At 40.4% G+C, this 12,971-nt stretch overlaps 1 protein-coding gene across 3 annotated transcripts in view; it reads right to left on the reverse strand.

Moving 5' to 3' along the window:
* The window catches only part of RNF145 (ring finger protein 145), a 52,959-nt gene extending 40,960 nt beyond the window's left edge, over positions 1–11,999 (reverse strand). Inside the window, exons 1-3 of one of the 3 annotated variants that reach the window (XM_058544991.1) lie at positions 11,728–11,999; positions 7,982–8,083; positions 5,826–6,028 (exon numbers count right to left, since the gene is read on the reverse strand). In XM_058544991.1, coding sequence (XP_058400974.1) covers positions 5,826–6,009 — 184 coding nt within the window. In that variant the 5' untranslated portion in view covers positions 6,010–6,028; positions 7,982–8,083; positions 11,728–11,999. The remainder of the gene's footprint in view (positions 1–5,825; positions 6,029–7,981; positions 8,084–11,727) is intronic. The other 2 variants (XM_058544999.1, XM_058544987.1) reach the window with 2 other exon arrangements.
* Between the last annotated feature and the right edge of the window lie 972 nt (positions 12,000–12,971).

Consider the following 12,971-nt stretch of genomic DNA (forward strand, 5'->3'; position numbering starts at 1 on the left):
TCTAGGAAAAGAGAATAGCAGGTACAAAAACCATAAAAACACAAAGGATATTTTCAAGAGATAGTAAATTCTGTAGAATCTAACATAAACAGAAAGAGTATTGGGAGAGTATTGTGAGATGATGCTGACAGAACTGGTGGCTAAAGCCTCAATATAAACCCTTGCGTACGATCAGGAGTTAGACTGGGCTAATGGTTCTCAAATCCTTTAGCGACCCATTTAGAAGAGGTAAGAAAACAAAAAATAAAACAACGAAAACCCTATGGCTCACCTACACCCCCATTTTCAATTTCCAGTGGAAAAATAACTCTGTGATGACAATAAAATACATCACACAAGAAGATTTTTGAGGGATTATGAATACTTATGCTAAAACAAGAGCCGTGTGAATGAATCATTTGAACTACAATATGTACATAATCTAATTATTTGAAAAATACAAGCCGAAACTATTGCTGATGCAAATATGCATCACTATTCATTCTACGGGATTAACCAAACAAACCACAACAAACAAAATTGATGATGATGAAGCTAACCCAACAATAATTAATAATTAAAAAGACCAGCAGCATTTAAAAATGATGACCTGCTTAAAATAACATGGATGAATCTTCCTGACAAAATGTGGGAACTTCTGCTATTTAAAGGTTATTTTAGTAGTGGGGAAAAAATTAGGACCTGAAATAAAACAGTAGCTTTGAGTATGGAGTTGGCAGGGTCAGCTATGAGATATATATTTGAATAGGTCTTAGTGGTGATCTATGGGTGAGTGGTCGAGAACAAGGAAGTAAAGATGGTTCTGATGTTTCCAGCTTGGGTAATCAAGAGAATAGCTTTGTTATTAAGATAGGAAACACAGAAAGAGGAAGAGGTTTGGAGGTGAAGTAAAGATGATGAGTTCAGTGACTGATGATAAGTTGAAGTGTCTATAGAATATTTAGGTGGAGACGTCTCAGAGTAGTTAGAAATTCATTCATTATCAGGCACTAGCTGGATGCTGGGAATAGAGATAACAGACAACCCCATTCCTACCTTAAAGGACCTCACAACCTAGTTAGGAAGAGAGATGAGTATATGGACCCTTAGAATGCAGCATAGTAAGTGCTACGGTGGAGGTATGAACTGGGTCCCATGGGATGACAGAGGAGGAACACTAATCCCAGACTAAGTTGGTCAAACAAGCAATGGCAAGTGGAGAAGAGATTTGCAGCCAAAACTATCTGAGATCACCTAAACAACAAAAGACGAAAATTAAACACAAATTCTGGGCAATATCAACTCTAAAGAAGTCTAAAGATAAAGGCAGCAAAGGAGTCACAAGGAAGGTCAGCAAGTTAGAAGAATCCAGAAACACTTTCAAGAAAGAGGAAGTGGTCAACAGCTTCAAAAACATGGAAAGGTCTGTAGAATGAGGTCACAAATGAAGCCCGAGTTTTACATTTTAGGTCACTAATTATTTTAGTGATCACAGTTTCAATAGAATTCTTCTCATATCCACTCTTTCCTGTCCAACTTCTACCATGCTAGCTCTGGCTCTCATTACCTCTTGCCCAAAATCCTAACTGTTCTTCTTGTCTCCAGTTTCTCCTCTCCCCAATCCATCATCCCATACAACAGTGCCTAAACCAATTTTCTTAAAATGCAGTTCACCTGCTCTAAACCCTCCACTGACCCATCACTACCTACCAAATTAAGCACAATACCTAACATATGTATTCAGGGCTTTTCACAAATGGCCCCACTCTACCTTTTTAATATTATTTCTATTCCCCTTTTTATATCCTATACTCTGCAAAACAGTTCTACAATTAACATTCCACCAATTACATTTGGACAGTAACTTCTCTTTGCTATTCTCAGACAGAACCCACGGTGGAAAGCTTCTAAATTTGAAGGCACAATTATATCCCATAAACACAAACTTTGCCACTCCCTACCTTGATTTTTAAGCTCTTAATAACAGGCAATTAGAGGACATAAAGAGGAGAAAAAAAAATCACTTACCATAGCAATAAAAAAGATAAAATACCTAGGATGAACTTAACAATAAATGTCCAAGACCTACATAAAGAAAACTTTAAAACATTCCAGAAGGACTCAAAAGAAATCCTGAACATAGGAAGCCTTTCTGTGTTCTTGCATAAAGAAGAGTTAGTATCCTTAAGCTATCTCTTCATCCAAACTTAAAATTTAGTACTAATGCAATCTCAACAAAAGGTCAACAGGATTGTTTGTTTCTGGAACAAGACTAGATAATTCTAAAGTTCACACAGAAAACTAACAATAACAGAAAAACTCTGAGGGAGAAATAAAGAACAATGAAGGGACCAACTCTATTAGACAGTAAAATATAATCTAAATCCTCAATAAGACAGACTAAAAGAACAGAAAAAAGTTCAGAAACGGAACAAAATATATGTGAGAATTTAGTACATAATAATCAGCCAGGCAAAGTTGGACTAAACTATTTAATAAATACATGGAGACTATCAGATAGTTATCTGGAAAAAAACTGAATTATACCTATAATGCACTGTAAATGCAGATAAATTCTAAATGGAGCAAGGAGTTAAATGGAAAAAATGAAATCACAAAAATAATGCAATAAAACATGACAGAATTCTTTATAATCTCAAGAATAGAGAAGGCTTTTCTAAGTAATGCAAAATCCTAAAGCTATAAAACACAATTCAACCACATTAAAAACAAATTCTGGGGCCGGCCCCGTGGCTTAGCGGTTAAGTGCGCGCGCTCCGCTGCTGGCGGCCTGGGTTCGGATCCCGGGCGCGCACCGACGTACCACTTCTCCGGCCATGCTGAGGCCGTGTCCCACATACAGCAACTAGAAGGACGTGCAGCTATGACACACAACTATCTACTGGGGCTTTGGGGGGAAAATAAATAAATAAAATAAAATAAAATAAAAAAAAAAGCTCTCATATTAAAAAAAAAAAAAAAAAAAATTCTGCATGTCAAAAAAATCATAAACAAAATCAAGGGACCTGAAACTGGAAAAAATAATTTCAACTCATCACAAAGGGTTAATTTCCCTAATATATACCAAACTCCCACAAATTGGTAAGAAAAGGTTAACAATCCCATAGAAAAGTGGGCAAGGGACAACCCATAGAAAAGTGGGCAAGGGACAAAACTGACAACTGTCAGAAGAGGAAATAAACATTTTTCTTAATCAGGTGAATAAAATTCAATCTCACTCATAATAAGAAAAATTAAAACTACATTTAAAAACAGCTATTTTGCGCCGGCCCCGCGGCTTAGCAGTTAAGTGCGCACGCTCTGCTACTGGCGGCCGGGGTTCAGATCCCGGGCGCGCACCGACGCACTGCTTCTCCAGCCATGCTGAGGCCGAGTCCCACATACAGCAACTACAAGGATGTGCAACTATGACATACAACTATCTACTGGGGCTTTGGGGGGGCGGGGGGAAAGGAGGAGGATTGGCAATAAATGTTAGCTCAGAGCTGGTCTTCCTCAGCTAAAAGAGGAGGATTAGCACGGATGTTAGCTCAGGGCTGATCTTCCTCTCACACACACATAAAAAAAAACAAACATCTACTTTTCACCTACTGGAGTAGCCAAATATAAAAGTCAGATAACACTATTTTGATAAAGATATATAGGATTGCAGGAACTATCAACCATTGCTTGTGGAGGTACAAAGTAGTAAAACTCTACGGAGAACAATATCGATCAATATTACAAATGTATATTATATACTCTTTAACCCACCATTTCACTTCTAGTAATTTATCCTAAGGCTATATTTGCACCTGTTGAAATTATGGCTATACAAAATTATTTAGTAAAATACTGAATGAAACAGCAGAAGACAGAAACTATCTAAAATGACCACCAATTGAGTAATTAGTTCAATAAGTTATGGTATAGCCATACAAGGATACTATACCACTATACAACAGAATTGGAGGCTGGGGGGGAGACTGAGGCCTCAACATTGAATCAAAATCTTGGATTTCACAGAACAGAAAGTGTAAAGGTGAAAAAACAGACTACAAAGCTTTATTTCACGAACATCTAAATGCAGTAGTTATGGCTCTATGATACATCATTAAGTTAAAACAAACAAAAGGCTCAGAACAGTGTGTATTATGCTATCATCTGTACAAAAAAGGAGAATATACATTTATATTTATATATATTTACATTTATATATCTTTATATTTACTTAAATACATAAAAATATCTCTAGAATTATACACAAGGAAACAAAAATCGCTACTTGGAACTCAGAGTGAGAACTTAGTAGATGAGGAACAGAGATGGGAGAAAGCTACTTTTTACTGTATACTTTTTAAGCTTTTTGATTTTTAAAATGTATTTAAGGGCGAAATTCTGTAAACTGGAACATTACATAACCATTACATAACACTTTGACACAGAGGTTACTCCAACCAAAAATCTATTCAAGCTGAAAACATCTACTCACGTAACTACTGAGCTTACTCTACCATAGCATGTAATAAGTGTATTTACGAAGGTTCCATTGAGTTCCCAAAGTTATAAGCCAGAGACTATGTCTCTGTACTAGAACCCATTCAATGTCTAAAATCAATGTTTCTTGTTACCAGGCAGCTGTTTTTATAATAAATATTTCAATCTATTCAGAAATAATATATATATGCTAAGCACATTTTTTAAACCACAGTGTGAATTACTCTGCTGATTAAGCTAAAAATCTAAGCCAAGTACCCAACTATACTTCCATAACAGACTGAAATTTTTTCCCATAAATGGCTAACATACAAAGCCTTTAATAAAGGGCTGAAAATTATAGTGTTTTGCAGCATACAAGAACCTCATATTTTACAGACTTTCCCAAGGTAGTGTCACCTAACAGAGACAAGTTTATTGTACCCAGATGTTCTGCTTCCAGTGTACTGTCTTTTCTACTATGCCACACTTCTTCCCACAATGCCTTACTTGGTAATATCTTAGAGTTGTAAGGGGTCTCAGGGATAAGCTTTGGTACTCAGAAAGTCCTTCTATAGATAAAAATAAATCTCATAAGAGACAGGAGGAACTTTCATAACTTTATAAAAGATAACCCTTCACAATTTTATAAGATATACTTGTTGATGGGCATTTCTAATAACAAAAAATACTAATAAAACCACTATAGTACATCATTCAAACCATACCTTTAGTTGCACAATAGTAACGTTAAATGAAAATACATTGTTACTATCATTTAAGCCAAAACTTAACCTAAAAATTAAGGATCATGACTGTTATTCTTGATGACTTTTATCTGTTTCCTACCTATATTTCTTGATTTTGATTTCTTTACCCTCTCAACATTACTTTCACCACTAACTTCAAATTATATAATAATATATTTCCCACATTTAACTGAAATGAATGTTTTATCTTCAACTGATATTAATGTTTTAGAACAATAAAGAATATTGGATTTTAAAAAGCTTACTTTCTAAATTACTATCAAAACAAAAATCATGACAAATTAGAAGAGGCCAAAATATCTGTAAAGGTATTTCTCATTACTCATATTTTATCAAAGTAAAATATAAAATGTTTTCTTCTGCCTTCTAGTTTCATCCAGTAAAATAAATCCAACACTGTCTGTTTTCCTAGAGCCTTAATAATTTATACGTAACGGTAAGACAAATGAGACTATAAACAAGATTCATAAACATTCATCAATGACTGTATCGCTGTCATCTCAATGTAACCGGATCTCATTTTACCCAAATTCAAAAATATATAAAGACATAAATCAGAATGCTTACTAAAAGATTAGAAAAGGTGATGTAGACACTTACCTACATAATGCATATTAAGAGCCAAATACTTATATTGGAAAAGAGGGTTGTTACTGAGGCTACTTCTTTGGATCTGCTGGAAGAAGGAGCTGACATCCCATCTGTACAGGACATCCAAAAGCATGATGCTTGGCACCCTCAGGGCCACATTTAACACTGCCTCCAGTTTCTCCTTTGCAGCCATGTTTCTTCTTGGAACAGACCTAAAACACAGGAGACACAATATATAAAAATAAGTCACCTCAGACAGCTTTTAGATATCCTCTTATGAATTTAATGGACTGCTACATACTATATAAAAACTGTTACAATAGACGTTTTTTAAACTCCTTAGCCGGGTCTACCACTATTCACGAGATAAGCTTTTTGTATTGTGTTTTCTTATGTGTTTTCAAACTTTAGTTTTAAAAAGCCCCGAACTCCACATCTAAGCACTTAGCAACAAAATACCCTATAAGAATACTGTAGCTTTTGTCCAATTAACTTGAAAAGAAAAATTCACTCCTATGAAATTGAGACTTATGTAACTTTTTAAAAAGGGCAAATTCCAAATAGTTATTACATGAAGAAGTCTAAGCTAGTCAATAAAAATTTGATAACTGCACATTTAGTCTGCAGCATCTCATAGTCTTTTTCCTTATTACTTACAATCAAAATTGGTATTAAATTTACATGATACAGATATAATCAAGAGAACTCATGATATAGGTAAAGGAAACATTATTTGCAATATTGTTTCCTTGAATCATTAAACTCTTGGTCTGAAATTCCCATAATCTGCCTCCAAATTAAGAAAACAATGCTCATCTTCCTGTGATACACCAACATGCCGGCACATGGAAGCAGTCAGGCACTGTGAGTCTGCAGCCCCTGTCTCTGCTTAGCTGTCGATGAGTAGTAGGAGTAGTAGAATGAAAAAAAAGGAAGATCATGAAAGATCTCCCCAGATAACTTACTATTTAAAAGGACAATTCAGTACAATACTGCTTTATATGACAGAGCTGCAAACTAATCCAAGGAATTATTAGAAAGAAAATAGGGCCAACAAAAGTGGGGAAAGGACAATTTTCAGAGTAGTGATAATTCTGGATTGCTGGCTCTGACAATATCCTTTTAAGAAATTTGCTGAGAAAGCTAAACACAATTCTAGCTTTGGCAGAAATTTCAGACACTACAGGACAAATGAAAACATTTATTTCTGAAGAAAATTATAGTGACAGATTGTTATGCTATGGTGAAATGTTTGTCAGTATTTCCATTTTACCCTCTAATTTTCATAGCTTCCTAGCTCAGATGGTTTAAAAAGAAAAAAAAAAAAAAGACAGCTCAACTTGGCACTGTTAATATGTTTTTCAATCACTGAACAACTGATGGATTTTATTGATTGCCGATTGATCACAGATCATTCCCATTACCCTATCAATAATGCAGAATTAACATTTTTATAAATAAATATTGTAACTCTGATTACTTCAAAGGAACAAGACAACTTTAATAATTTTCTTACATCAGAAAAAAATAATATTGTAAGAATCAAAACCAAATAGCTTTATCGTAAGGGGAAAAAAAGCACTGAAAAATAAAATCTCTAATCAATATTTATAGCAAATTATATGATTCAGGAACCTAAATTTCTCAAAGCTCATGATACTGTTAAGAAAAAAAAATCCTGGGAAGAAATACACCAAAATATTCACATTAACATCCTTTCCACAGTGGGGCTGGGGTGATTTTTATTCCCTTCTTTCTATCTTTTTCTGTTTCCAAAATGTTTTAGAATACACATGTATTGTTTGGGGGGGCGGCAGGGGGCATACTTAAAAAAAGAAATTCTTGGTAAAAAGTGTAATGTGCCTAAGCCATCTAGATGACTTAAGGAAATATACAGGAAATAACTACTTACTCTGGTGGTCAAACTGTTAATGCAAAGCACTCTCAGAAGTTTATTTCCAAGTACACAAATGATCGATTTTTTCACCATAGATTTTTCTCACAAACCACCAGTCACATGTAAAAATCACAATGTACTGAGATAATAACATCACTGACAGGGATATTTATACCACAAGTGAAAAGTAATTATTTTTCCATATTCTAGAATCCAATACAAATCACTACTGCTTTTGTAAGTAACAAAAAAAGAGACCATTACTAACCTAATATGTGTGATTCATATTTATTTCATCTGACTTGGAGCCTTCCTCTGTTTTTAATGCTTTGTTATTTTTAAATGTACCCACGTGTACCATTTATTGTAGCTGTTAAAGGGGTAAAGAAAAAAACAAACTAAACAAATAACCAATCCTGTACTAGAAATCAAGACCTGAACTTCTAGGGAAAAAAAATCTCCCTAATTCTTAGAGAATCATCTTTATTACAATAGAAGGCCATTAGCAGAATAGTACATGTTCCCTCTTAATTACTACTACTACTGCCTCACAAATAGAACGAGAATAAGAAGAAAACCTTGGCTCCCTAAAGCTGTCAATACAGAAGAATGTTCAAGACAGATCCCCAAACTCTACTGCAAAGTAAACTCAAGACTCAAATGTCTGAATTAAGAAGGATCTTGCGGGGGCCAGCCGGGTGTGGTAGTGGTTAAGTTCGGTGCGCTCCGCTTCAGCAGCCCGGGTTTGTGGGTTTGGATCCTGGGCGCAGACCTCCACCACTCATCAAGCCATGGTGTAGTGGTGACCCACATACAAAATATAGGAAAGATTGGCACAGATGTTAGCTCAGGGCCAATCTTCCTCAAGCACAAAGAGGAAGACTGGCAACAGATGTTAGCTCAGGACCAAACTCCCTCCTCCCCACCAAAAAAAAAGAAGGATCTTGGATAGAACGAAATATGCTCATTTAATAACAAATCTATTGCTTTCTAAATGTCTGATTTATTTCTGCATGTGAGTGATACTTTAGCATGAAGTCATGGGCAAGCTGGCCATGTATGGAGACATGGAGGAAACAGATTTAATACATGGAAAACCAAATTTAAAATGTTATCCACAAGACCTGTGGAAAGAAAAGAGGATGAAAACATTTCTCCCAAAGCTTTACAATTTTGAAACTTTCTAAAGTACAAGTGCCACATGATAGGGTGATGACCATCACAAATAAATACTGTACGCTACACTTGAACACCACACACTACATCAACAGCTAAACAAAATGTTGAAATATTTATCTTGTTTGCAGACACATGAAATCACTTACACTTGCCAAATCACTATATTAGAAGCATGAAGTAAAAATGGGGCTTTCTCTCCTAGGGTAAAGAGAGTATTAGACCTCTATGATGTTTGGTTCAAGCCTAATTTATCTTTTTCCTAGATTTATTGTCGAATAGAGCTAATGAGCATATTCTAAGTCAGAGGGAGCTCAAAATTCTCTTAAAACCAAAACAATATCAAATAATCCCCCAAAATAAGCAGGAGAGCTGAAGGCAAAGAAAATTTAAAGGCTTGACACTCCTAGAGCCATATATATAAGCTACTTCCAGCCCTGTTCAGTTACATACATTTTACCTTCCATACAAGATTTTTAAATTTCCTCCTTGAAATGCGAAAAGCACTGGGAAATACTCCAACACAATGTCTCGCAAGTTAACGCAAACTAACTGTGACTCAAACTTAAAGATGCTTTACAAAGTAAAACAGCTTAAAAAAAAAAAAAATCCTTTCTTTCCCAAGACAGCAAAAAAGGCTCAACAAATGCCAACCAAAAACTAAACCACAACGATTTCATTAAATGATTTTCCCAGACTTGGAAGCAGCAACCACTGCTTACAAATACAGTAACGTCCTGTGCAAGTATACTGCTGCATGGCTCACCATTCATTCATATTTGTGGGGTAAGAAACACAGGAGGCCTCATTCTGCACTTTCCTGAAAACGCTGCATTTTGGTTTTGAATATGAAAAAATCAATCATCTTGAACAATATGAAAAACCTAAGTTTTGAAAGTCATAGCTCAATCTGTTGAAGAATTATGTTAAATAAACATGGAAAATGTGCTCTTATCAAAAAAAATGAACTACTCATATCTCCTCGATAAACTCCCTTTTAAAAAAACAAAAATAAGAATGCCACATGACCCAATTTAAAATTATTCAGTACAACACTTAAGTGGCTGAAAGTTTCTACACTTTTCCCCCATCAAAAGAAAAAAAACCAAAAACTATCATTCGTCTCCTTTATCTAATCTAATTTAAAAAAAAAAATTCTACCATCAGCTAAAACCAATCTTAAGAAAAACAGATTTCCTAGCTGTCCATATGTTAGGATGGTAAGCCCTAAAAATGTTAAAGGGCAAAGCTGGAACCTAAAATCCTATGTAAACTCAGCCAAAAACTGAGATACCCGGGAAGAGAACGCACTTGTTATATAAGCATTGGCACGTTTTAAACATAGCTGGTCCTCCCCACTCTCACTCACTGCTAGCTAACTTTGTATGTACCTGATTTCCACATAAACTACTAGCAATTCTGTGGGATCTCCTCATCTCCAAAGCGGCAAAGACATGGAGTCCACTCTGAATACAAAGGCCATCTTTCAACTTAAGAAGCCAGACAGAGGAAATAAAAACTGCTCTCTCTGCCATTGGGCGCGCAGCCTGGGTCACGACTGCAGCACCGACAGCTCATCCTTTGGGTAGGATTCAAGATTCAGTAGAACTGCACACTCCGTATTTTAAAAAATAAAGACACACAGTCCTCTCCTCTCCTCTCTAACTAGTTTCCTGTTTACTGCAGACTGCGATGCAAAGCCATCCATTAGTCTTTGATGCCTTCTCGGTGCAAACCCCCTTCCTCTCTCCCCACATCTCCCCCGCCCCCGACGCCTGCTGATCTCAGATGCGTTTGAACTATAGTAACCCCAAGCCAGCTCGCTGCAAAACAGGCAGCGCAGCAGCAGCGGAGCCGCTGCCGCCGCGGGGCTAGGGGATTACGTCCACAAAAACTCTGCCAGGAGAGAGGCCCGTGCCAGGGAGCTCCCCTCCTGCCTGGCCACGGGTGCCTGGCTCCGCCACGCCACGCACCAAAAAGCTTCCGAAGAAAGACGCGGGCGAAGTTTATCATAACCGAACAGAAAGGGGACTCATTCCGGAAGGGAGGGCATGGGTCTCGGGGGTCCTTGGGTAGGAAAAGCAGAACTGGACGGCAAGCGAGGGAGGAAGCGATGGGGACAAAAAGGAAAGGACGAGGAACGCTCTCACTGTAAAAAAAGGCAGACGGGAGGCAGATCAGATGGGTCCCCATTCGAAGGATGGCTCGGCAGGCCTTTCCGCATCCCCAAACCACCTCAAACCGCATGAAAGGGGGGAGGCTGAGTTTGGGGCTGCGTAGACCAAAGGGTAAGGCGAAAGGAAAGAGGGAGGGAAGCTTGGAAACCAAGTGGACAAAGAGGCAGAAGAGGGAAAGTCGGAAGTGGGAACTGGAGAAAAAGAGCTGGAAAGGAGCAGTTAGGAAAGCGGCAGCTCAAGAAGGGGCTTACAAAAGGCCTCGAAACAGGGCGCTGCGGAGGCGATGGGGGAGAGCTCAGAGTGAGGGCATCTTAGGAATGCCGGGGGAGGTGAGGGTAATCTCCTGAAAGGAGGGGAGGCGGCGGCGGACAGGGCCCGGGAGCTGGGGGAGGGGACTCCGTGCGGGGCCCCGGGAGGAGGGCAGAGTCGGAGAGAGCGGGTGAGGGGCCCGGAGGACCGCGAGAGGGGCAGGCGGTTGGGAGGGAGGGGGCTTTGCGGGTGAAGGGGGGATGTGGACGCCGCCGAGGATGGGAGGCGGCGAAGGGGGAGAAGAGGAAGGAGCGGGCGACGGGATGGGGGAGGGGAGAGGAGGGAGGATGTGGGAAGCGGCCGCGGGGCGCCGGGATGGGAAGGGGCCGGCCGGGGCGGACAGCTCGGTCACCTCGGGCTGCGGCCTCCCTCCCCGGGGAACGGCACCGCCGGCGGGCAGGCGGGCTCCGCAACTCCTCGGCTCTCTCGCCCGCCCTCCCGTTCTCCTCGGGCGGCGGCGGCTGGGACCTGGACGGCGCGGCTCACAGCGGCGGCTCCTCCGCGCCGGGCCTTGGTTGCTGCGTCTTGGGAGGCGGCGGCAGCGGCGGCGGCAGCGACCTGACCCGTGCGGTCACCATCGTCCGCGGCGGCAGGCGCTCGCGGGCCGAGCCCCTCAGCAGCCGGCGGCGGCCATGGCCTCCTGCGCTCGCTCCTCTCGCCCCCGGCGCTCTGCAGCGGCCGCGGCCAGGCTCCCGCGTTCTGCGCCTGCGCGCGGCGCCGCCAGCACGGCGCGCCCCTCCCCCGCCCCCGCGCGCGCTCCCGCGCTCACTCACAATCACACGCCCTGGCTGGTTCCCGCGCCGCCTCCGGTACGTGGGCGAAAGACACACGCCTTCCGCGGCCCACACAGCTGGGCTCGGGCAGCTATGGAGACGCGTACCACGGCGACACCTGCACGCGCACTGTGACACCCGCCATTCTGACACACGTGCGCTCTCACACTCCCCAAACACCACGAGCCTCAAGCGCTCACACCCACACTCACCTGCCGGGACCACGTGGTAGAATTCGAGGGGCTGATCCTCACCCGGTGCAACCGCAGTAGCAATGATGCGGGAATTTTTTTTAACTTTCTCACTGACTGGAGTAGACTGTCAACTCCGTGGCGTTAGGGACCACGTCTGTAATGGCTCAGCAAGTGCCTAGCATAGAATAGGCGCTAAGTAAACCTCTGTTGAATAAGTGAGTGGATGCTTGAATAAATGAATTGGAACTGTTCGCTGAGTATCTTGAATTTAAAAATTGCGACCCTTTGGCTTAAAGAACTTGAAGAATTTTAACTGTAGTATGAAATTAAATGGCATTTGTGTGTTTGTTTTGTCTTTTGGTCCAAGGTTCCAAACAGGGATTAGTGTGCACACTGCCTTCCCAAGGTCGCGGAGACCCGTTCGTTCTGCCTGAGTCACTAGCACTGACCGGCCTTCCTACCTTAATTTAAATGCCAACACACTTTTTAGGGCAGGAACTGTTCTCCACTTCCCCACAATACAAAGCCTGGAGTACGTTGTGTGTGCACAGAACGAATTAAGGATGTTGCTGGTCTTCTGGGCTTTGGCAGGACGCTTTATTCCCCAGTTTTTCTACTGCCCTGCCTCA

Source organism: Diceros bicornis, chromosome 1 (genome assembly GCF_020826845.1).
Source record: "Diceros bicornis minor isolate mBicDic1 chromosome 1, mDicBic1.mat.cur, whole genome shotgun sequence".
Classification (NCBI taxonomy): domain Eukaryota; kingdom Metazoa; phylum Chordata; class Mammalia; order Perissodactyla; family Rhinocerotidae; genus Diceros; species Diceros bicornis.